The sequence below is a fragment of the Bombyx mandarina genome, chromosome 19, assembly GCF_030267445.1.
Source record: "Bombyx mandarina strain Sakado chromosome 19, ASM3026744v2".
NCBI lineage: Eukaryota > Metazoa > Arthropoda > Insecta > Lepidoptera > Bombycidae > Bombyx > Bombyx mandarina.
In genome coordinates this window covers 1,123,425-1,148,471 of record NC_143225.1, presented here as the reverse complement: position 1 = coordinate 1,148,471, position 25,047 = coordinate 1,123,425, and the positions used below count along the sequence as shown (strand labels likewise).

Sequence of the window (25,047 nt, the reverse complement as noted above, 5' to 3'; positions counted from 1 at the left end):
ATGAAAAATGATATTATGAAATGAAATGAGGTTGATTAATATGAATGGCATGGGATGAAATGAAATGAAAACGAAATGAGATGAGACGGCATCGGATGAAATATAATCTCCGTGAAATGGTGGTCATTTACTGAGACTTTTTGGAGGATCCCGAGAAGTTACGCTATTGCTTTGTTTCATTTTCCCACATTTACTAGCACAGGTACTAATAGACCACGGCTATTGCAAATTTAAACCTGAAGAAACACCAAATAGACAAAATAAAACAAATCACACAACTTCACTCCTCGCGTTCCCGCCAAAAAGTCCTCAAACAGTAAGTTTTTTTTAATGATCTGGTGACATAGACCTTTAGATCATATCTTATTTGTCAAACAGTAAGTTTTTTTTTAAGGGATTTTAGACCTGGTAACTGAGACCATGGAAGGAAAGAGAAGTCGAGGAAGATTGCCAACCAGGTGGACGGACATTATCAGGGAGGCCACAAACACCAGCGTCTCGGGCGCCATTAAGCAGGCCGAATGCAAGCAGCATTGGAGGAAGCTGGTGCAAAAACTGGACCAAGGTGGTCACGACCCTCAGTAATGTGGAAACGACAGAGAAGAAGAAGAAGAAGAAGAACTGAGACCAATAAGTCATGTCTTATTTTAATTTATATTCATATTTTTAAGAAAAAATATATTATGGAGTGAAATGAAATGAAGATGATTAATTTGAGACATTAATCAACTGGGATGAAATTAAATGAAAAGAAATGAGATGATATGGGATGAAATATAATCTCAGTGAAATGGTGGTCATTTAATAAGATTTTTTCAGTGGACTTTTTGGAGTATCCCGAGATGTTACGCCCTGCGGCTTTGTTTCATTTTCCCACATTTGTGCACTTTCACAGATATTAAACAGTTAATAAACCACCATCATTACAAATTTAAACCCGAAGAAACACTAAATAGACAAACTAAAACAAATCACACAACTTCACTTCTCGGGTTCCCGCCAAAAAGTACTCAAACAGTAAGACAAAAATAATTCGCACAGATTACCATTTCTTTCCGCAATTTAATTTTTGCAGCTTGAAGGCTGAAATGCCCGTTATGTAGAATTTAAGAAACGCATTACTGCTTCACGTCAGAAATATAACTTTCCGACTTCATTTCTCAAGGCCTCAACAAAAAAATACTAGCAGCATATCCTTAGCAAGTCGATGATGGCAGTATGTCGCATGTCAATTTTTTATTTTAATTATAAATAATTCAATGAAATAGTTCAGAAGGCACCAATATTTATTTAAGTGAATAAAACGAAAAACAATATTTAACTTTATTAATATAATTAACTACACAACACCGTTTCATAGTTCATACTTTTCCGTTAGCTCGGCGATATCTTGCTCGCTGCACTTCTCTTCGTTCCTACAGTACTCCAATAGATTTTTTAGATCTGTAATTTCAACACAATTATTATTATTTTATCGACTTAAGCTTGAATTTTTTTTCTACCTAATCTTTGTGCTACAGGCTGAAATAGACTTGAGAGGCTATTTCAGCTTCACCCTAACGTGTGTAGGTGAGCTCACGGGGCTCAAATCGGAGTGTTGCTAACACTGATCCTAGCAAGAGCCGTGCTTCGCAGAATCTACCACCGGATCGGAAACGCGACCCACTGAGAAGATCCGGCGAGAAACTCAGTGGGCTGTGTCTATGGGTTAATTCGCTCGTTGAGCCCTTCGTCGCAAGCGACGGGTTCGACGGGGACGGGTTAAGTGGTTACTGGAGCCCATAGACATCTACAACGTAAATGCGCCACCCACCTTGAGTATAATAAGTTCTAAGGTCTCAAGTATAGTTACAACGGCTGCCCCACCCTTCAAACCGAAACGCGTTATTGCTTCACGGCAGAAATAGGCAGGGTGGTGGTACCTATCCGCGCAGACTCACAAGAGGTCCTACCATTAGTATTTACGCAAATTATAAAATTTTGCGGTTTTGATTTTTATAACACGATGTTATTCCTTCACCGTGGAAGTCAATCGTGAACATTTGTTAAGTACGTATTTCATTAGAAAAATTGGTACCCGCCTGCGGGATTCGAACACCGGTGCATCGCTCAACACGAATGCACCAGACGTCTTATCCTTTAGGCAACGACGACTTCAAATGGAACTGGAAAATGGGCCTTATTGGGGCCGCGGACTCACGTCGCTTATCGGCGGCGGAGAGAAACATCGCCAGCGCCGAGAACCTCTTGACTTGGGTGAGCGCCGTGAGGTAGGCCGCGACTGTTCTGTGGCGGAAGCTGGGCACGTGATCGTGCAACGCGCGGATGAGCTCCGACAGCACGTCGCTCTCCAGAGCGTTCGCGAACATCGACGGTATCCGGGATGGCTCTATGATCTGTGGCACAACACATCATCTGACCTCCGGGCTGTCTAATTTTTTTTAAAACCTGTCACAGAACGCAACTTTTGCGATCTGAGTCTGGCAACACGGTCTTAAGCAAAAACACTTGGGACTTTTTGGCGGGAACTCGAGTAGTTGAAGCTGTGTGATTTGTTTTATTTTGTCTATTTAGTGTTTCTTCAGGTTTAAATGTGTAATAACGGTGGTTTATTAACTGTTTAATATCTGTGAAAGTGCACAAATGTGGGAAAATTATTTTAAATTTTACTGAGATTATATTATATTTCATCCCATATCATCTCATCCCATTTCATTTAATTTCATCCTAGTTGATTAATGTCCCAAATTAATCATCTTCATTTTATTTCACTCCATATTATCATTTTTCATAAAAATAAGAGTGTAAATTAAAATAAGACATGACCTAAAGGTCGTAGTTACCAGGTCATAAAATGTCTTTAAAAAAAGAAGACGACTCACACTCAAATAATAGCTTCTGACCTCGTCTTGACCTTTGAGGTACTTCCACTGGGACATGAACTGCACACTATTGATGGGCGCCACCAGTTTCTGCACATCCTTCTCCGTGGCCACTGCCTCCGATATTAACTTCACCGATTCAGGACTAGATATGTCACCTGCACCCTTATCGTTGACTGTTCCAGTTTTATTCGATTCATTGTTAACTGTTTCATCGGGCTGATTTACCTCGTTCTCTATTAAATTTAGATGAGACAATAACTTCTCTGTTGTCTTACCCAATTGTACCTCGTGAATTGGAATCGTTTTAAGTTGCCTCTGAAAAAAGTTTTTAATCAATTAAGTAGAATGCTTTTATAAATGGATAAATTACATACGGTGACCTAATTCCAAGTGATTCCTATTATGTTGTGCAGATAGTGCATATGAATATATATGCGGTACATACACCAAAATAACATTTTTTACAATTTTTGTCTGTCTGTCTGTTTGTTCCGGCTAATCTCTGGAACGGCTGGACCGATTATGACGGGACTTTCACTGACAGGTAGCTGATGATAAAAGGAGTAACTTAGGCTATTTTTTTAGACTAGCTTCGCCTCGCGGCGTCACCCGCGATATGACAATAACCGCGGGACCCAACTACTCAATAATAAAATTTAATGTTTCCGAAGCGAAGCGAGGGCGGGTCGCTAGTATAAATATAAAAAAACAAGACACCTGCACTCAACCCGTGAACCCCAAAACTTGATCCCCAATACCAAATATCTCTTACAAGGACACAGACCAAACATGATACATGATATCTACATGAGCACAGATGTCAACCACTCGAACTCGCTTAGTAAGAAAAAATGTATTATTATATGTGATATTTTTATCACTTACATTTTGAAACCAGATGAAACACATAAAACACACAATGAAAAAGAGAGATTAAAAAGAGACAAACATATTTACATCTTCTTCTTCTTCTTTGTCGTTTCCTCATTACTGAGGGTCGTGACCATTTACATAAGTAGGATTTAAAGAGACAATGACACAGAATATATCAGGATTATTTTATGTTTATTTTTATTGCTATTATGTGCAAAGAGTGTACCTGCACCTACAGTGTCAAGTGGTATGCATATACAGACAACATTACCCACCCTGAGAGACGAAAGAAGTCATATTGTATTTAAAGTTACATTATACAAGACTGTCCCTTCTTCTATGTGGAAGGCATGATGCCTGTAACAACCCGAGAGCTTACAATAAGCGACAATACCCCAAATCACCAGTATAGTTAAGTTATTTCTGAGATAAAGATTTTGTTTTGTTATTTAGTTAATAAGATCTTAATAAGTTCTAGAGGTAATTATTGCATTATCATTTTGGGGTCATGTCTTGTAAATCACTTTGTGTAAGCTGTGTACTTGTGATAGTTTAGGAAGTAGTGTGAATACATTGATCCATCGTCTTTCATGATGATTGACAACATAAACATTGTGATTTCTGCAGGCTACCGTTGTTCAATTTCAATAATAACATATTTTTTTTCATAATAAAACTAAATCGAGCCAACCTTAGATCTCAAATGTGGTGGTTTCTTCACTGGCTTCAATACAGTAATTGCTTCACCCACTCCTTCCCTCCAAGTATCCACAATAGGTTCTTGCTGCTCAGTGACATCATTGGACACTTGCACGATTTTTTGTTCCGAGCACTTTGGAGATACTGGTTTGGCTTCCATCATTGGAGTGGATAACGGTGATGACTTTGATTTTGTCTGAAACATATTTTTTTCTTTCCAATATCTTATTAATGACTTAAAGATCAACACTTTCTCATTCAAAAATTTGAACCTAAGGCTGCTTAATACAGGCTGTATTGTAACCCTATGAGGAGGCAGTCTCCTCCCGGTGATGGTCACGGGGCGACCTAAGGGGGTTGAGACTGCGCCGCACGCTACCGTCACTCTAGCGCGCTGGCACCAGGAGGACGGGACGACGCGTCGGCGGCTGCGGACTGCGATGCGGTCCGCATTTTCGTCGTCGCTGTCGTCCATGAACATACTGTGGAAGAGCAACCCGGTCGGCGGTGTATCGCGTTCCGACCCGGCAGGCTGGTTCTTGCCCAGCGGGGTATCCCGGAACACCAGCGGCATCGCCCGGGCGGCCTGGTAGGGCCGCCGTACCGCGGAGACTGACGTCGTTGGTCGTCGACTATCGCCTCGACGACCCGTCGGTTGGGCGTCCTCGGGGTGGCGCCGCGTGTCTGGTTGTAGTGTTGACCGCGGGAACCCCCCTACTCTGACCGGGTTTTGACCCCGGACGGAGATCGGACGCCGGGTGTAAGAGTGCAGGGGAGTCGTTTAGTGGGTGGGCCCTAAAATCCTTGGGCCCGCGATCTGCTCTCAACACCTGCAGATCGTTGAGTCTCACATACCCCGCGCGCCCCCTAGGCGCGGGGACCTCGTAGGAGGTACAGCCCTCGGCCCGAAAAAAAAAAAAAAAAAAGGCTTTATTGTAAACCTTTCGCGTCACCGACAAAGAGATAATTTATACATGTATATATAATATTCACTTAATATTAATTCAAGCCAAATTAAAGCTTAATCTGCAAAGCTAAGTATCATTTTATTAGCTTCTACTTAATTTAAATTTGGAAAATAGCTATAGCTAACTAGCTTCCTTCATGTGTCTTTTGTGAACTATAGTTCAGAGTAATTTCCAAACATACACAGCTTATAAATAGATTTACTCTAAGCTATCAAATTCAATATGTTAACTATTCGTTCAAGCTATGGAACTTTTTATTGTATGTGATCCAACACACATTTGGCAAGTTTTTTTTATCAGCAAAGTTGGGTAGATGATCTCGATCCATATTCCATGAAGTCGAGACCTCGACATTGTGTTTTAAGGCATAGCGTTTGCTATAGTGTCTATGGACCTAGGTAGGCCGTGAGCGCACCTGCCCATCTGAGCCAATCAAAAAAAAACTTACCCCTTTTGTCCCCATCCTAGCTCTTATGGCGTCTAGCTGTTTCCTAGCCGCGCTGTTGTGAGGTTCAATCTGAAGTACTTGAGCGAGATCCTGGGACGCCGACCGCAGCGAGCCCAGCCTCTCCCGGGCGGTGGCACGGCGTTGCAGCGCCTTCACGTACGTTGGGTCGAGGCGTAGGGCTTCAGTGCAGTCCGCTTCTGCTTGATGAAGGCTGGAAATATAAAACGGAACTAGCTTGGTACGTGTATCAAGGCGATGGTGATGTGCCTGCATCTTGTGGACTTATACGTCACTTTAGAAGGCCCTATACTATCATCATTATTCTCCTGCCCTTCTCCCAGTCATCTGGGGTCGGCGCAACATGTTTTCTCCTTCCATACTCCTCTATCATATATCATTTCTTCGCTCACTCCCCTCTTACACATATCGTCTTTCACGCAATACATTTTTTCTCATTATACTTTCGATTTCGATATTGTCAATTAGCTGACCCGGCGAATTTTTTCCCACCTTAGAGGCAATAAATGAGCAGACTTTTGATTTTATCAAGGACAATTTTTTATTTGGATAATTAATGTAAATTAAAAAAGCAAGTATTTTAATGATTCTTGATTGGCCATGTATTTGAGTGCATGGGTTCCACTCTTTAGTGAAGCACCTTGTGATGGACGAAATTTTTCGTTTTATTATCAGGTGCAAGAACAAATAACGCAGATTTTCTTCAGACCCGTGAACATGACACAAAATTCTCTCTAGTTTATCTAATCAAACAGAGTTCACCTTTCCCCTTCCCTCATTTTTTATTGCTTTACACCCCTTTTTTTCTTTTATTGCCCTTATAGGCAGACGAGCATACGGCCCACCTGATGGTGAGTGGTTACCGTCGCCCATGGACTTCAGCAATGCCAGTGGGCAGAGCCAAGCCGCTGCCTATCCCACTGCTAAAGGACCACTTTTCAATTTTGGAATTATCTTATATCGATACATAAATACATTCTGAAATGTTGAACTTACCTATCCTTCTTCAAGTAACAAAACCCTCGATTAGCAAAGTATATGGCATCATCTTTGACGAGTTCAATGGCTCTGTTGTAGCACGATATTGCTTCATCCCACTTCTCTTGTTTCACAAATGTGTTACCCTAGAAATAAAAACACTCGCTGTTCAACATGAGGTAAAATCTAATAGGTACATTTTACACAAATACACAGTAAAGTATGAAAGAGGAGTGCATGCGGCAGAGATGCGAATGTTGAGATGGATGTGTGGAGTGACAAGAATGGACAAGATAAAGAATGAGTATCTCAGAGGAAGTGTGAAAGTGGCCACGGTAAGCAACAAATGAAGGAGCGGACGGTTAGCGTGGTATGGACATGTGATGCGTAGAGAGAAGATGCATGTTACTAGGAGATGTATGGAAATGGTATTGCAAGGTAGAGGGGGAAGAGGTCGACCGAAGAAGACATGGATGGAGGGTGTGAATGATGATATGAGAGAGAGAGGAGTGAGTGTTGAGATGACGGCTGATAGAAGAGAATGGAAGAGAAAAATTAGCTGTGCCAACCCCACCTAGTAGGATAAGGTGGAGAAAAAGAAGAAGGTACATTTTACAAAAAATGAAATATAAAAATTTTCACTGTAATTGTCAAACTTACAAATTTATTTCTATTCTATTCGTTCAAAACATTATGGTATCTGTTACATTTGGCATTTTGTCAGAGACCTGTGCAAATTTCTGATTAATTGCAAAACAGAATTTCAAGTTCATTACTTTAGGTTGAGATTTAAATTTAACAAAATAGTGGATAAGTGTGTTAGGAGCCTCCATGTATTAATTAATAATTCTGCCATTTCTGTTGCAAAGCACTAGTAGAGGATATAAGGTTAGTATATGATATATCATTGAATTAAACCCTTGTTACTATTTAGAGTTAGCTGCTTTAGCTCAAATAATTTAAATAAACAGTATAAGTTTAAGAAAGCAAAAATTTTGCACTAAGTTTTAAAGTAATCTATACTAATATTATAAAGAGGAAAGATTTGTTTGTTTGTTTGTTTCGAATAGGCTCCGAAACTACTGGACCGATTTGAAAAATTCTTTTTCCATTAGAAGCCGACATTGTCCCTGATGAACATAGGCTACTTTTTTTTATTATTTTTTTATTTTTTTTTTTGGTTTCATGTGTGTTTTAATGTTTCCGAAGCGAAGCGAGGGCGGGTCGCTAGTCAAAGCTATTTTCTTTTACACACTAGCTGAGAAGTAATGGCTGTGAAATGTAATTGTAATGATGGTACAAGTTTCATTAGCACAAACACTACAATATCTTACCCTCTCCTTCTCATATTGTGCCTCTTCTCTCAATTTCTCCTGTTTCACCTGCTGACTCATCTTGCCGTCTAATGAAGCTGGACCGATGTCTGCAATCTCCACGTCTTTGCATGCTTTGTCCTGAATAAATCCAAACACACCAATGGTTAGGTTTTGGGATTTTAACAATATGGGGCACATCAATACCCATATTGAATAATAGGTAAATACTAAATAATCTACAAATGTCTACACAAATTTGAGTATACTTTTGATAAGACACACTCTTCTGTTATTAGTGTTACACTCTCATTTGGCACATAAATACGTGGTTTAGTTAAGCAGCCAGTATTATCTGCCAATTTTAGTAAACATACTACAACATGCATTGGTTAACTTTACCATTCGTAGTAATTTAAAATTACCATTAATTACTGAAAACGGTATGTATTTCACAAAAATGATCTTATATACATACTCACAGCATCAAATTTCTCCCATGCCTGATAATCTGATGCAGAGATTCTCTTATCTTGTTTCTTTTTGGCTACCAATGGTTTGTCCTTTTTGATTTTGCTTCGAACCGGTGGCAAATCCTAATTAATTAAAAACACATTTAAAACATTTTACAGCATTGTTATTGTTTTTTTTTTGCCGAAACTGGTGAATGAGCTAACAGCCCACCTGGTTTTAAGTAGTTACCAGAGTCCAGCCATCAACAACATAAATGCTACCACCCACCTTGAAACAGGAGTTCTAAATCCCAGTTCTACAGAACTATGGCTGCCCCACAGCTTCTTTCTAACCAAAATGCAGTACTACTTTGTGACAGAAATAGGTAAGGTTAGTGTACCCACCTGTGCAAACTCACAAGCTACCCAACCACCACTAATTTTACAAATTCTAATTTTGGCAAGTTTGGTTTTAGTTACACAATATTATTCCATCACCATGGAAGTCATTTGTGAAAGTCTATTGATAGTAGCTTACCATTATTAATGGTAGTGTTACTTATTAAGGAATAACCATTTTCATTATGCTGATTGAATAATATATTTTAACACTTAACTTTTAACACTTTTATTAATATCTTTAATATTTTGAGTGCACATGATATGCAAATAAACATTATGAGTATAACTGTAATTAATGTGATACGCACTCTTTCATTCACCTTTTAATTGCTTTACAAAGTACGTTATGTAGTTCCATTACCATTCTTTTACTGGGTGATAACATTCGATGTTGTGATGTCTATCAAATATCTTATGTTGTACAATGCCTACCTGCCACATTTTTTTTTGTTATATCAATATATTTTCATTACAAAGATCTTTGTAAGGCTTTCTAAGGCTTATTTTATAGTTACCTGGTCAGTTCATGTTTTATATTGCACAGAGACAGAAGCCAAGCACATGCTGTTGGCATAATCTATCATTTAATACTATATGCATACTTGAAAATAATTTGTTTATGTTACTAAAAATAGGCAGACAAAAGTATGCATTAATAGAAAAGATAATTATAATTGTTCTACATGTATATGAAGCTACCTGTTGTGGGCTCATATCAAAGTTGCAATACACTCTGAATTCACATTGAAAGACATTTTATAGTTTCAATACAAACATTCTATAAGCATGCTTTGTGTGCTAATATTTGCAAGCGAAACTTAGAAATGAACTAAAAAATACAAAAACAAAGATATACTCTTTAGGTTATTCAACCCATACAAGTACTTTAAATTCATTCTCTGAATTGTATGAATACAGATAAATAAAGCAAAATAATACATTGAACAACTATATACGTTATCTGTATCGCGAAATAACTGTAAACCTGTTCATATTGCCCATTAATTGCTGCTTCTTTTCTCTTCATTTCGGTCTCCCAATTAAGCAGGTCACTCATGTAACTCTGTACTGTTTTCGCATTATCGCGTACTTGTTTTTGTACTTCGAATGCTTTTTCCATAATCTGACGCCAGTTTATTATTATTGAATACCTTATTTTAATCCTTGTTTGATCGATAAAAGTTTCGAGATTCCTATACCCTCGCGAACAAACACTTGAGAAACGTCAGATTCCAAACAAATTTGATTGTCATGGCAATTTTGGGGTTGCAGTGTATAAAATAAAAAAATGTACTAAAAAGTTCAGATTAGATGATTAAAAATGCTTTCTTGTTGCACAATAGTGTACAAATATCATTGTTATTGTTTGCACTCTTTTTTCATTATATTTTTTTTATTATCTTATTTTTTTCTCTAATAGTTATAATAGAGGTCGAGTCAGTCACCGTCCACGCCCTAAGCCCGTCCTTACGGATCCATCAGATCCAATAACTCTTGCATTAGCTTTAACACTAGGAGCAGGTATAAGGACCCCGGTAACCGTCTACCTCGGCAAAGATTTCGATGTGCAATTTTAGCTAAACATCAGCCTGCTGAGTTTCTCGCTGGATCTTCTATAAGTGTCACGATTCCGATCTGATGGTAGATTCGTTCGCGAAGCAGCTACTCTTCAGTTGTTAGATCTCCTTTGGAGGCGCTCGGGTAGCTGTTAGCAAACCCTACCCCTCCTGGTTGAGCCCTTGCTCGCCCACCTTTCCTGTAGAAACTGGAAAGGCTTCGGAGCCACCAGTAATACCTCAATCATAAAAAAATCTATTAGGTACAAGTCATTTTATTAGATTATAAAGTGCAAAGCATACCAAACTTACATAATATCGAATTTATTTAGTAGCGTTTCATATTTTTCAACTTTTTTTTGTAAATTTAGAAACTCTTAAAATCTTACGTCGTTTCTACTCTATGAAATTAATTGTATGACACTAATTTCGCCAAAAAATCGCGCAGGGCACGAAACTTATTTGCATTCATGAAATTAATGCATGCATTACGAAAATATCAAATTACACGTGAAACTGTTGGTAGCACTAATGTCACGAAATTAATTTCATGCCACTAATTTCGTAATGTAAATTCGCCCTTACAGTAAACGAAAGTTTTAAAAATACGTTTCACTGTCATATATGTATTTATGACTATTTAAATTAAATCTAAGGACGTAAATCGGCACCGTGGGATGTAGCTGTCGTAAAACACATTATATTTGCCTGACGCCTGTATCTTGCTAACGAAATTTTTAAAATTAGTGTCTATATTTACGACTTCCGAACCATAGATTTAGGCCGTATCCTCTGAGCGATTTCACACGCACGATGGAATACCTTCCCTTTGTCGTTATCCTCAAAGTACTTTAACTGTACCTACTAGTAATCAAAACCATTCAAATTAATTGACGAAAAATGTTTATAATGTTTATAATCTTTATTCGAAGGTCCTCCACCGCTGAACACAGGCTTCTTAAGGCCTCTCAGAAATTGGTCGTATATATCTTTATTACTTTTTTATTAAATAGATGGGTAGGACGAGCTCACAGCTCGCCTAGTGTTAATTGGTTAACGGTGCCCATAGACATCTAGGTACAACGTAAATACCGCCCCGCACCTTGAGATATGAGTTCTAAGGTCTCAGTATATTTACAACGGCTGCCCCGCCCTTTAAACTGAAACGCATTACTGCTTCACGGCAGAAATAGGCAGAATTCTGGTACTTACCCACCAGTGCGGGACCTACAAGAGGTCCTACCACCAGTAATTATGCAAATCATAATTCTACGGGTTTGATTTTTATTACACGATGTTATTACTTCAACTGCTGGAAGTCAGTCGTGGACATTTGTTACGTACGTATTTCATCAGACAAATTGGTACCCGCTTGCGGGACTCAAACACTGATGCATCGTGCATCGCAAGATACGAATGCACCGGAGGTCTTATCCTTTGAGCCACGACGACTAATTAATCAAACCCTAGCATATTTTAAACAAAAACTTTATGAGTAAACTATTAAACTACCTATTCTACAAGTTTTTCTGCAGTTAATCTCGAACTTGCGACCGCTAAACACTACGTAACCATTTGTATAAACATAATTTTATAAACGACCCCTTTACATCAAACTAACGAAGTAAATTAATAAATCGCACTCCAATATTATAGCCTATGTAACTATTGAAGCAGAAAACGCGAAACTCCCTGTCGTCGTCTTGGCGACTTAGAAATACCTACCTACACAAAAATTTCAAAATCAAACCTCAATAAAATAGAAATACAGCCCATCGTACGCAACAAACAATATAGCTTACTGTTATACAAATGAACTTCACAATTGTATTTTTTGACTTGTTTTTTCGTTTATTGTAAATATTTTTATTTATTAAAAAAAAAGAAGAAAAAAAAACAAAAAAAAAAAGTTCTCTGAGTTTGTTTCGCCGGTTCTTCTCAGGACTGTGGCTGGCTCTTTTTGGAACCGGTGGTAGAGTTAACATTGTTATTTATATTTTGACATTCAACAAGTGTGTTATGCTGACATCTAAGTTGAAATAAATGATTTTGAATTTGAATTTGAATCAGTCTAGGCGTTAAAAATGAAATAGCGAACAAACAAAACACGTTACAATAAAATTATTGTAGATAGTCTGGGTGTTACGTAATTAAAAATTGACCTCGTGTTGATGTGATGTGTATTGATGTATCAATCAAATGTAAACTGATAATCATCACGATTTTATTATTACAACATTATTTTTCTTAGTTTTGCTCTGACAGACCCGCAAGGAGGTTCCAACAATTTAAAAAATGTCTAGCCTAGATCTCGCTAAAGGAAATTCGCTAAGCAGTGCATTGGCATTGTCAATATCTATCAGTGGCGATAACTAATCATAACGAGATAAGCTGTATGCACGTCAGTCATTTCAGTTCTGTTGGAACGATGATCCAATTTCTTTTTCAAAACAGCAATCATTTCTGTTTTATATTAAATTCTGTTCAATGTACGATTTACCCCAAATTATGTACTTCTACATATCAAATGAATCAAATGATACAATCAAATGAATAAGTATTATATACATATTTTTATTTATTTACTAGCTGTTCCCGTCCGCTTCGCTGGCCATTTAAAATTAACATTATTATTTCTCACCCCCACAAAGATTCTCATCATTAACGTCTCCGCAATTGGTGTAGGAAGTCCAACACTCATATAAATCCTATTATATCCATTAAGCCTATCCATTAAGTACCTACATGTATTTTCTACATGGATACCAAGTTTCAAATCAATCGGATGCATGGTTCAGTAGTTATAACGGAACATCCGTAAAAACCACTGTAGATTTATATAATACTAGCGACCCGACCTCGCTTCGCTTCGGAAACATTAAAACACACATGAAACAAAAAAAATAAAAAAAATAAAAAAAAAGTAGTCTATGTTCATCAGGGACAATGTCGGCTTCTAATGGAAAATGAATTTTTCAAATCGGTCCAGTAGTTTCGGAGCCTATTCGAAACAAACAAACAAATCTTTCCTCTTTATAATATTAGTATAGAAGTATAGATTTAAATTTATAAGCTGCTAGTTTCGGTTTTATTACACTATGCTATTTATTTACTTCGTCGTTTAATAATTCGTGAACACGTAAAATATTCCTGAATCGGTAGAAGCTTTTAGAATTTGAACGCATGTTTGTTTGATATTATGAGTACACCTGGCGTCTTATCCTAGAGACCACGACGACTACAAGAATATCATTATTTTAGATGTTTTTCTTTCACAAAAAATCTTCTTACGTCCTCTTTATTTCTGTGAGTATTTTCATCACTTGTACGAATAGGGCTTATTACGTGAAAGACGATATGTGTAAAAGTGAAGTGAGCCAAGAAATGGTATATGATAGAGGAGTATGGAAGGAGAAAACATGTTGCGCCGATCCCAGGTGACTGAGAGAAGGGCAGGTGAATGATGATAATGATGATGTATATAAATAACAAGGCAACTAGAAGATAATCGAGTTTTGGTCGGTATTTTTTGTTTTTATTTTATATTTTGTGTTTTTTAGAAATTATATTTAAATACGAATTACATTTCAAGGACACGACCTTCAGCAATGAAGTATTCGACTAAGAAGAAGACGAATTACATATTGATATTATATTATTTTATTTGTTATTTTCTTTCAATAAACAAAAAAATTTATGTTTAAGTTGATTATCGATAAAGTTGATTATTGAAAACACGAATAAAACAACGTTTTCTGAAAATAAATCGTAGCTAGATCGATTTATCGCCCCCGAAATCCACTGTACGTATACCTACTAAATTTTATTAAAATCGTTGGCGCCGTTTCCGAGCTTCAGATTTTTAAACAAGAATTGCTCGTTTAAAGATTTATTTAAAGGTATAAGATGATATATTTAACAAAGCATTTAAGACTATTTAAAAGACTACTACTACTATTTTTTACTGGTGGTAGGACCTCTTGTGAGTCCGCGCGGGTAGGTACCACCGCCCTGCCTATTTCTGCCGTGAAGCAGTAATGCGTTTCGGTTTGAAGGGTGGGGCAGCCGTTGTAACTATACTGAGACCTTACAACTTATATCTCAAGGTGGGTGGCGCATTTACGTTGTAGATGTCTATGGGCTCCAGTAACCACTTAACAACAGGTGGGCTGTGAGCTCGTCCACCCATCTAAGCAATAAAAAAAAAAAAAAAAGACTCTTTAATTCTGCAGATTTTTGTTAGTCTGAAACGTGTTATTGCTCGTTCGCTTGATTCAGGAATGCGAAGTAGGAATACGAAGAACGCAGAATCTGAGAATATAAAATAAATTCTGATGTTAAAAAATAGATTATTCAGAACTTTGAAAATACTAAAACCCACTGCAGTTACGCACCAATATTTTCCCTTTATTCTCGCCTTCAGCAGCCATATGTGTACCAGTTTAAAAGATGCAACTGTTGGACTTAACATTATCGGTTGTAAAGCCTCTTGTGAGTTCGCACGGATAGGTATCACTCTGCTTACTTCTGTCGTGAAGCAGTAATGCGTTTCGATTTGAAGGGTGGGGCAGCCGTTGTAACTATACTGAGACCTTAGAATTCATGTCTTAAGTTGGGTGGTGCATTTACGTTGTAACTGTCTATGGGCTCCGGTAACCCCGTAACACTTGGGTTCTTAGCTCGTCCACCCATCTATGCAATAAATAAATAAAACTCAAACATCTATGAAATTCTGTACCAGATAACCAAACGAGATGCAGGGAAGCGATGTCGGGCCTAATGGTAGATGGTAGCGTTCAAATCTGTAATGAATATAGGTTCCAGTATCAAAATTAAATGAATAGCGGTAACCAAAAATAGCCAGGCGGTCAATGTGTACCCAGTGATTTTTTTATATTTTTTTATTGCTTAAATGGGTGGACGAGATCACAGCCCACCTGGTGTTAAGTGGTTACTGGACCCATGGACATCTACAACGTAACTGCGCCCCCCACTTTAAGATATAAGTTTTAAGGTCTCAGTATAGTTAAAACGGCTGCGTCGCCTTCCAAACCGAAACACATTACTGCTTCACGGCTGAAATAGGCAGGGTGGTGGTGCCCACCCGTGCGGACGCACCAGAGGTCGTACCACCAGTAATTACGCAAATTATAATTTTGCGGGTTTGATTTTTATTACACGATGTTATTCCTTCACCCTAGAAATCAATCATGAACATTTTTTAACTACCTAAATCTCATTAGAGAAATTGGTACCCGCCTGCGTGATTCGAACACCGGCGCATTGCTAGTTACAATTGCACCGGACGTCTTATCCTTTAGGCCACGACGACTTCACAATTTTCTAGTAAAATAATCATTTAAACATACCGACACAAACATAGCTCTAGATAACGGTATATAGCTTCCTGCTCTGAAGGTGAGTGATTTAGCCATGCACTCCATAGCGATACATAGATTCCTTTTGAATTTCATATCTTGATCATACCAGGGAGTCAGATATAGTTTGTCTCGCAATTGTTCGCTCTGTGAGAAAGAGAAGTTGATGTAGTTTAATACCATTGTTGCTGAGGATAGCGTTCGGTAATTACCCCGGTCATGGTTCTCGTCGAACCCGTCGCTTGCGACGAAGGGCTCGACGAGTAAATGAACCCTCAGACACAGCCCACTGAGTTTCGCGCCGGGTCTTCTCAGTGGGTCGCGTCTCCGATCCGGTGGTAGATTCTGCGAAGCATTGCTCTTGCTAGGGTTAGTGTTAGTAACGTGGTCAGGTTTGAGCCCCGTGAGCTCACCTACTCGTTAAGGTTACGCTGAAATAGCATCTCAAGGCTATCGGCTTAAGTAGGAAAAAAAAGAAAGGTAATTACTTATTCGACTGTTCAACTGAAACATGCTACTGCTTCGCACCAGAAATAGGACGGTGGTAACACAACATTCATAATAAACAGAAATTTTGAACTGAGCTTCGCTTAACTAGAATCAGTAGGTACACAATGAAATAAATTACAAAGATGAGAAATGACAAAATCTATTAGAAAAAGAAGAAAAAAAAGGTAAGGTAATTACTGGTGGTAGGACCTCTTGTGAGTCCGCACGGGTAGGTACCACCCTGTCTATTTCTGCCGTGAAGGAGTAATGCGTTTCGGTTTGAAGGATGGGGCAGCCTTTGTAACTACACTGAGACCTTAGAACTTATGTCTCAAGGTGGGTGGCGCATTTACGTTGTAGATGTCTATGGGCGCCAGTAACCACTTAATACCAGGTGGGCTGTGAGATCGTCCACCCATATAAGCAATAAAAAAAATCTGAATTGAAACTGTCGAGGATTTAAAAACAGTAGTAAATAGGTGTTTTTATCAGTTCAGACAAAGAAAAATAGTTAAGCTCTAGACGGAATATAGTAAAATATCGAAGTGTCTACCTTCACACACTAAAGCCTTGTTCGGACTAGGCGAGTATTTTAGTCGAGTATCGAGTAATTTAGTGGCTAAACTATTCGCTACTCGCCCGAAAAAATAGAACAAAATGGATTAACTTGACTAAATTATTTACTAGCCTACTCGACTAAATTTTTGGTGCTCAGACACATTTAGCTATTACTTGGTACTCGACTAAAATACTCGCTAGTCAGAACAAGGCTTAAGCTATACATTGCGTGTATTTTGAACTACGATTTCGGCGGCTAATGAAAGATTTTCGACCGAACTGAGGCTTTTACTCCGTAAACTTGCGACTTAGAGTATACATATGTGGAAACGATTCAAGTTTCCCTCAATTATATTTTGTTCTATGATAACTTCCACCGTAAATACTTACTTTGGTTGTTAACTCATTAGCGCACCAACAGTAAAGGTATAGTTGGCCCAAAATGATAACTAAATAGCTGAGAGCTGCCCAGAACTGTGCGCTTACTGGTGACTCCTGTTCATGAAATAAATGTGGCTATTGAATGAATGAATGAATGATTTATTTTATTTCAGACAACAACAAGTCTTAAAGAAACATACTTAAAATTAACAGATAAAAAAGATACATTTATTAAAAATAATTATCACTTTACAATACATTTCATTTCAAGTATTCCATTCAACTGATACTTACTCCGAACCAACCATTATTATTATTATTATTATTTAGTCCGCAACTGAGCCATGGCACAACAATAATAATAATACTAACAAAATAAGGTGATATGACACGAATTTGAGTATTTGTTCTTAAGTTTTTACTGGTGGTAGGACCTCATGCGAGTCCGCGCGGGTAGGTACCACCACCCTGCCTATTTCTGCCGTGAAGCAGTAATGTGTTTCGGTTTGAAGGGTGGGGCAGCCGTTGTAACTATACTTGAGACCTTAGAACTTATATCTCAAGATGGGTGGCGCATTTACGTTGTAGATGTCTATGGGCTCAAGTAACCATTTAATACCAGGTGGGCTGTGAGCTCGTCCACCCATCTAAGTAATAAAAAAAAAAGTTTTCATAATTTGTTGTAGCATTATTGATACTTCGATTTCCCGTCCAGAAAGCTGTACAGTCACGTCATGGTACCTTAGGGCTGTGGCACCCAGTAAAAGCTCCGTGAACTCAATTGTGAATTGTCCCCAGGGACGTCTTAAACTAGGATGGGGCCCTTGGGCACACAAGAATTTGATGCCCTTTTGGAAAGTAAAAAAAACGAATTATAATAACATTTTTTTACTGAGTATGACCATTTATTATAGGTAATCAAATACAGTATGGTATAATATATCATTAATGATATTAGAATGCTGCTGGTTTTTTGGTTACGATTTCGATAACGGTTTCTTTCGGGATTTCTGTTGAGCTAAATCTTCTATTATAGGCATAGTATATGCCTTGTAAATACTTTCTGATTACTGATTTGTGAAAAAAGTGTAATGTGCCAGACAAAAATGTGTTGAGAATAAACGTGTGAGAGAAATTGTCGGTCTTTCGGGGCCCCCTGAGAATGGGGGCCCTGGGCACGGGTCCCTTATGGTAAAGACGGTATTGATTGTCCCTCGCTTACAATTACAATTATTTTTTATCAAAACTCACCCCGGCCATCCGAAATCCTATGACACAAATCATGAACACAATACCGCCTAGATGAAAAAACGAATGTACTTGAAAAGTACCTTCGCATAATTCTGAAAATCTGGAAATAAAAGTAGCAGGGTCATTAACTAAATCTAATCCCAAATAATACTTAGGTACTTATGATGAGTTCACACTAGTCAGTATCAGGGTCCACAAATCACTAATGCGATGAGTCTTAAAGAGTTTGTAATTAAATCTAATCCCAAATAATACTTACTTATGATGAGTTCACACTAGTCAGTATCAGGGTCCATAAATCACTAATGTGATGAGTCTTAAGGAGTTTGTATCAAAGGATTCTAAAACTTACGTTAATGCTAAAACTCTGCTTTAACTTTCATTGAGGGGTATTTTATCTAAGAAACTAAGTTTACCGTTCAATGTGTCTTTATTAGTACCAATTAACTATATTATTATATATAATGTTGTCTCTGACAATGGGCTTTGTCAGAAGGTTCAAAGTCACTCAAAGAGCAATGGAGAGGCCTGTTCTCAGTTTCTCTGCGAAGTCGAATCAGCCACGAGAAGATTCGCAGAAGAATAAAGGTAACTGACGTAGCCCGAAGGATTCCAAGATTGAAATTGCAGTACGCAAGGCACATGCTTGTAGAAAGGCCTCTGAGGCCGAAAAGATCTCCAGTCGTGGTTAGGCCCCACACGATGTAGACCGACGTCTTGCTAAAAGTCGTAGGAACCTGCTAGTTGCATGATGCACAAGACTGGTTATTGTGTGCGAACCTTGGGGGAGCCCTTTGTTCAACACTGGACGTGCGTGGGCTGTTAAAAAAAGCTATTTAAAGCACCGCACCTTACTACAGCTTGGTGGTGCTTGATACAGTCAATAAGAATCCCATTATTCTTTTCATGAAGTTCCGATCTGTTTCTTGATGATAAGTCTGGTGATAAAGGTATTTCTTGTATCTGAAATTAAAAGGCCCCTCCCTTTATTATTGCGTTTTGACGTCACTCTTTAAAATCAGAGAGACACACAAGTGCTAGGTCACTCGTTATCCATCATATCAATGGTACCAATAGCGTCACTTACCTGCTGTGTTTTTTTCATAATAATGTCGAGTTGAGCACAAGAGAACATCATCGTAGCCACCGTTATTGTGTCTACAGACATGAATAAAGCGGCTGATATGACCATCATCCAGAGTTCAACAACAAAAGTTATCTCATAGTTTGGGGATTTGCTTATATCAGTCGGTACCCTGGCAGGAAAAATGGAATAGTTCCTTAACATGATTGCTACTAGTCTTTAATTTTAGCGCTTTCAGTCTGTACGTAATACGATTAATTAGGCCCAAAAGAAACTTTATTTCAGTGGCTATTAGGTTAAATGTATCACTGGCGATTATTTTGAGTAATCCAGATTCTGTCTAGAGTTTGACTTCACAAGATTAATTTTTATATTTAGTGATTCGAATCTAAATGCCATAGTATAAAAGAATGATGATAATTTGAAAACATCAAGCTAAATTGCAGAATGACATTGACAGTAATGTGTAGGATGAAATAGATCATACTCCCACTATTTCTCAGTATAGAAGATGTCCCAAGATGTCAAATATCAAGGGCACATACAAAAGTGCCTCTCAGCATTCGACATAACATATTGTAAAGATTCATATCACTGCAGATATCTATAGTAAAATCAATATAGAGACCGGATGGATGGCGTAATGATGAAAACAATCCCATTAACGAAAATTATGTAAAGTGCAAAGACATTCAAGCGAAATCACTTTGTTTTTACAGCAACAATGAACGGGGCACTGGTATTTGTGGCTTTTTGTAACTTTTAATCAAGCCGGAAAGTACATTTGCTCCAAGTGGCTTATGATGAAACATACTGGCTTTGAAAGGTTATACATACGGAACGTAAATAGAGCATCTCTGAAACCGGTATTTTAATATGTATAGTTAACCTAAGGTGATGGGAAAACAATTTAGTTTTGAATTTAATAAAAATTTGTAAATTCAACGGCACCAAGCCGAAATATTCTTTCTACAATACAATTAAAAATAAATATATTAGCAAAACTACATTTTTGGAGCATATTTATTTAGTTATGTCGTGGTCAAAAAGTCAAATCTGCAACCAGTTGTCGTTTTCCGAGAAAGGTTTTCCGAGCGAGCCCGCACGGGTTGATACCGCCTCCATGCCTATTCCGACAGGTGCTATTCAATAACATTGAAGCTTCGACCTAGTATCTCGAGGTGAATGATGGTAATTACTACGCAAAGGGTTCCGATAACGCCATACCACCAGATTGACTGTGAACTCATCTACCCCTCTAGTGCAAAAAACTTTTAGGTACTCATATATTCCATGGCCTTACCACATTTCATTGAAGGGTAGCGTTCTTTCACTACCGATCAGCGATAACACTGTCCACTGCACAAGAGTAAAGCCCGTGAAACCCAATACACCTTTATATAGCTTATTTACTGTCCTCGAGTGGCTAAAGATGGTGCTGAAAAGATTAAAAAAATATTTTTCTTGTCCTAATTCCTAATTTTATTTTAGTTTACAGTGTCTCACTTGTCCGTCTAACCCGTTCCTAATGGTAAGCCTTGAATTATTATTGATCCTTGAAGTGGAGGGTTTGGTTCAAACCAAAGTCAGGCTTAACTTAATATGAGCTTAACATGTATGAGTTGTCAATGAAAAAACAAAATCTTCCGAGCTATTGATATTAACCTCAGCATTTCTTCAGGTAAACTAAATTCATGTTTCAAAGTATTTTTGTTTTTTGGGTGCTATAGCTTTTGCTTATACAATAGTTACAGTGGTGGAATTGAGTGAGAAGCAAATACGATACGATAGCAAAATAAATCCAAACCATTACGACTACACCTACCAAGGTTCATCTCTGCACTCCCCTAAGGTAGGCTGTTAGAGAGTGCCTATGGCATTAAGTCCGCCTTTATACTTTCTAGTATATGAAGTTATAAATAAATAAATTATACGAAAATTTCTTAATTCTCTTAGCAGCCGGCAACGCCAAAGTGAATTTCGTTATGAATTACAACTGTTTTGGAAAATGTTCATATTACAAGAAACAAATTAAAAACCTACACTTGATCTTCGATGGACATGGCTGTGAATAGTACGTCATCCATGGAAGCGACGATTCGTTTTATCTTCAAGAAGTTAAAGTAGAAACCAATTGCTTTACTGCAGCACGTTGTTTGGGTGAAGAACATGTACAGAGCGTCGGATACCGCTTTCAGATCCCCCCACATTAAGCCGATGTAGATACCTGGAAATAAGTGCATCTAATCTTAGTAAGAAAAACGTATAATGGAAAAAACAAGAAGACTATTATACATTTTAAAAGATTTTAATTTTTATTGAACAGACACATCTTGACAAATCGGTCTTAATTTGGGTATATGTTCACGAAACTGCATATAGTGAGTTATGTTGGTACCACAAAGTATACTTTAGTAATTTGGATCTTGGCGGCCTATTACTGGTCCACAGAGAAATTACATAATCAACTTATAGCAGACTCTCCTTGTTAGCTACAGTTGTGAAAACAAAGCTCTGTGCTAAGCTGTCAACGATAATAATAACAATAAAAGCCTTTATTCAGACGCAAAAAGGATATTTACAAATAATAAACTTAAATTAACGACTCTGCCGAGTCGATGACACTGACAACTTCGTCTGTTTGCCCAACTTTGGCAAAGGCCTCCTCCATTTCTTTCCACTCTGCTCGGTTTAGAGCTTTCCTTGTCCATAGTTTTTCTGCTACCGTCTTTATCTAGTCTTCCCATCTCCGAGTCTGTCTGCCTCGTTTCCTTTTTCTATCTCTAGGATACCAAACTAGGGTAGTAAACTGTCAACTAGTGTTGCTTTAATTAAATTCCCAACTCACCATTGAACACGAGGAAACAAAATTGAGACGATAACATTATCGATCTATAAATTACGCTGAAGAGTGACGTTTTTTCAACAGGCCAGACCCCGCATAATGTCAGGACTTTTGACGGTACGAAGAGGAAACTTTTAGCATTGGTTCTCATTGTTGTAAAACCGTCAAAAGGACCGAGATTCGGTCCTGTTAGATTTAAAACAGAATATTTTACTGCACAAGTATAAACATCAATGAATCAGGACTCGAATACAGAACTGTGAAACTAAGCAAGAGCTAGGATAAAGGAAGTCATTCGTTAATGTTCATTTCGCATCAACAATATTGAATGAAACATTTATTTTTCTGTTGCTGCAATATAAATAGTAGTGTCCTTTCTAAAGGTCTTGTTTCACTAACTAATTTTTGAAAGTCTACCTATGCTGCATATTTTTACTATGTAATATAAAATACACGAGCAACCGAATACCACCCCACCTATTCTTTGGTAGCCTAAGGGGCTAATGCAACTTCGTGCGGACCGATAGGTGAGCTCATGGGCTCAACCTGAGAGAGCTGCTAACACTAGCCCTAGTAAAGCAGTGCTTCGCTGAATCTACTACCGGATCGGAATCGCGACCTACTGAGAAGATCTGACGAGAACCTCAGTTTTTTTTTTTTATTGCTTAGATGATTAGACGAGCTCACAGCCCAGGTTTTCGGTAGGCAGCGGCTTGGCTCTGCCCCTGGCATTGCTGAAGTCCATGGGCGACGGTAACCACTCACCATCAGGTGGGTCGTATGCCCGTCTGCCTACAAGGGCCATAAAAAAAACCTAGTGTTAAGTGGTTACTGGAGCCCATAGACATCCACAACGTAAATGCGGCACCCACCTTGAGATATAAGTTCTAAGGTGTCAGTATAGTTACAACGGCTGCCCCACCCTTCAAACCGAAACGCATTACTGCTTCATGGCAGAAATAAGCAGGGCGGTGGTACCCACCCGTGTGGACTCACACGAGGTCCTACCACCAGTAATAATGTGTCTATAGGTGAAGAATACAAAGAAACAACACCACTTTGAACATTGCCTTTATTTACGTTACATAATGTACCAAAATCAAATTTGTATAGAGGTTCAAACTGCCGAAGAAGCTTCATGAACTTAACTCCTGTTCTTTCAGTATCAGGATAAACGGTCCTTGAAAATATCTTTATCTACGTGACTACGTGATATAAAAGACTTCTTTGTAAATGTACTTAAAGTTAGAGAGCTAATCATTTTTAGTATAGTTCTTAATGTGCACGTATTAAATAAATTAACAAAAAATCGTCCACCCATCTCAGAAAAAAAAAAAAAAGTAATAATCGGAATTCAAATAAAGTTAAGTTTAGTTACGTTAATTAAATTTCATTATAATATTATATTCTTATAATTAAAGAACTTACTGCTTTCACTTCATCATCAGTTCTTCGTTGTGGGATCCCACAACCTAACACATTTAAGTATTCTTATTTTTAGAGATTTTTACTATTAAATAGTATTTTTTTGGCACGAAAAATACAAATTAACAAATATTCTAAAACGCCCTTTAAATTTAATTGCATTGTAAAACTGATTGAAATTCAGCAAGCACTTTGTTAATAACATTATAACTGTCAAGAATGAAAACTTTTGTTTTTAATCACACAGTACTAAGCGATGCAGCCATTAAAAGTGCGAAGAACAATTACTGTTTTCGTGAGTGGAAAACTTTAATTATGTATGTACATAGCAGCCCTGGTTCACTGGGTTGCAGATAATTACATTTTTCCATACTAATTTCCAATTCCACAAAAAATTCGAAGGTACTTTAAATATATTTTTTTGGAACCGGTGGTAGAGTTAACATTGCTATTTATATTTTGACATTCAACAAGTGTGTCATACTGACATCTAAGTTGAAATAAATGATTTTGAATTTGAATTTGAATTGTGTTTTCTTCGGTTTTCGCGACACAGAAGTAGATTCAAATGTTGTAAAATAAAACTATTTTTACTTACAAATAATTAAAATTATTTACAATTTTCGCGTTCGTTTCGTGGTGGTATAGAATTGTATTATAGTAGATATATATTTATATGGTGGTAGGACCGCGTAGGTGAGTCCGCGCGGGTAGGTACCACCACCCTGCCTATTTATGCCGTGAAGCAGTAATGCGTTTCGATTTAAAGGGTGGGGCAGCTCTTGTAACTATACTTGAGACCTTAGAACTTATATCTTAAGGTGGGTGGCGCATTTACGTTGTAGATGTCTATGGGCTCCAGCCACTTAACGCCAGGTGGGCTGTGAGCTCGTCCACCCATCTAGCAATTAACTTTTAATAGTTTTTTATCTTCTCGTTCGTGTAAAAGTTAACTCAAATTTGTATGGAGTTGGAACAGCGCCCCTAGCGGCAAACTTAGGGAAGCTACAAATTAAAAAAACTCGCACTAAGTAGACTGGTCTG

The 25,047-nt window shown here is 37.9% G+C and overlaps 2 protein-coding genes across 7 annotated transcripts; both read right to left on the bottom strand.

Annotated features, from left to right (window-relative positions):
- Positions 1 to 1,265: 1,265 nt before the first annotated feature.
- Positions 1,266 to 10,324, bottom strand: spag (RNA polymerase II-associated protein spaghetti). Of its 2 annotated transcripts, none has more exons than XM_089735184.1 (9): positions 10,188 to 10,324; positions 8,665 to 8,778; positions 8,204 to 8,323; positions 6,888 to 7,015; positions 5,874 to 6,084; positions 4,450 to 4,653; positions 2,883 to 3,200; positions 2,201 to 2,396; positions 1,266 to 1,443 (listed from the first exon to the last, which is right to left on the bottom strand). In XM_089735184.1, the coding sequence occupies exons 3-9, from the start codon at positions 8,261 to 8,263 to the stop codon at positions 1,355 to 1,357; spliced, it is 1,206 nt and encodes a 401-aa protein (XP_089591310.1). In that variant the 5' UTR covers positions 8,264 to 8,323; positions 8,665 to 8,778; positions 10,188 to 10,324; the 3' UTR covers positions 1,266 to 1,354. The 2 variants fall into 2 exon arrangements, with proteins under 2 accessions (XP_089591310.1, XP_089591309.1); XM_089735183.1 differs by having other exon boundaries at positions 10,022 to 10,287.
- Positions 10,325 to 14,422: 4,098 nt separating this feature from the next.
- Positions 14,423 to 24,401, bottom strand: Or-10 (olfactory receptor 10). 5 transcript variants are annotated; one of them, XR_016324669.1, is made up of 10 exons: positions 24,007 to 24,392; positions 21,777 to 21,960; positions 21,037 to 21,171; positions 19,737 to 19,905; positions 19,500 to 19,612; positions 18,650 to 18,749; positions 17,408 to 17,512; positions 15,962 to 16,117; positions 15,331 to 15,394; positions 14,423 to 14,903 (listed from the first exon to the last, which is right to left on the bottom strand). XR_016324669.1 is itself a non-coding variant. In XM_089735190.1 (9 exons), the coding sequence occupies exons 2-9, from the start codon at positions 21,941 to 21,943 to the stop codon at positions 14,847 to 14,849; spliced, it is 1,002 nt and encodes a 333-aa protein (XP_089591316.1). In that variant the 5' UTR covers positions 21,944 to 21,960; positions 24,007 to 24,401; the 3' UTR covers positions 14,423 to 14,846. The 5 variants fall into 5 exon arrangements, 3 of the variants coding, with proteins under 3 accessions (XP_089591316.1, XP_089591314.1, XP_089591315.1); XR_016324668.1 differs by lacking the exon at positions 24,007 to 24,392 and adding an exon at positions 22,582 to 22,892; XM_089735190.1 differs by lacking the exon at positions 15,331 to 15,394 and having other exon boundaries at positions 24,007 to 24,401.
- Positions 24,402 to 25,047: the final 646 nt, after the last annotated feature.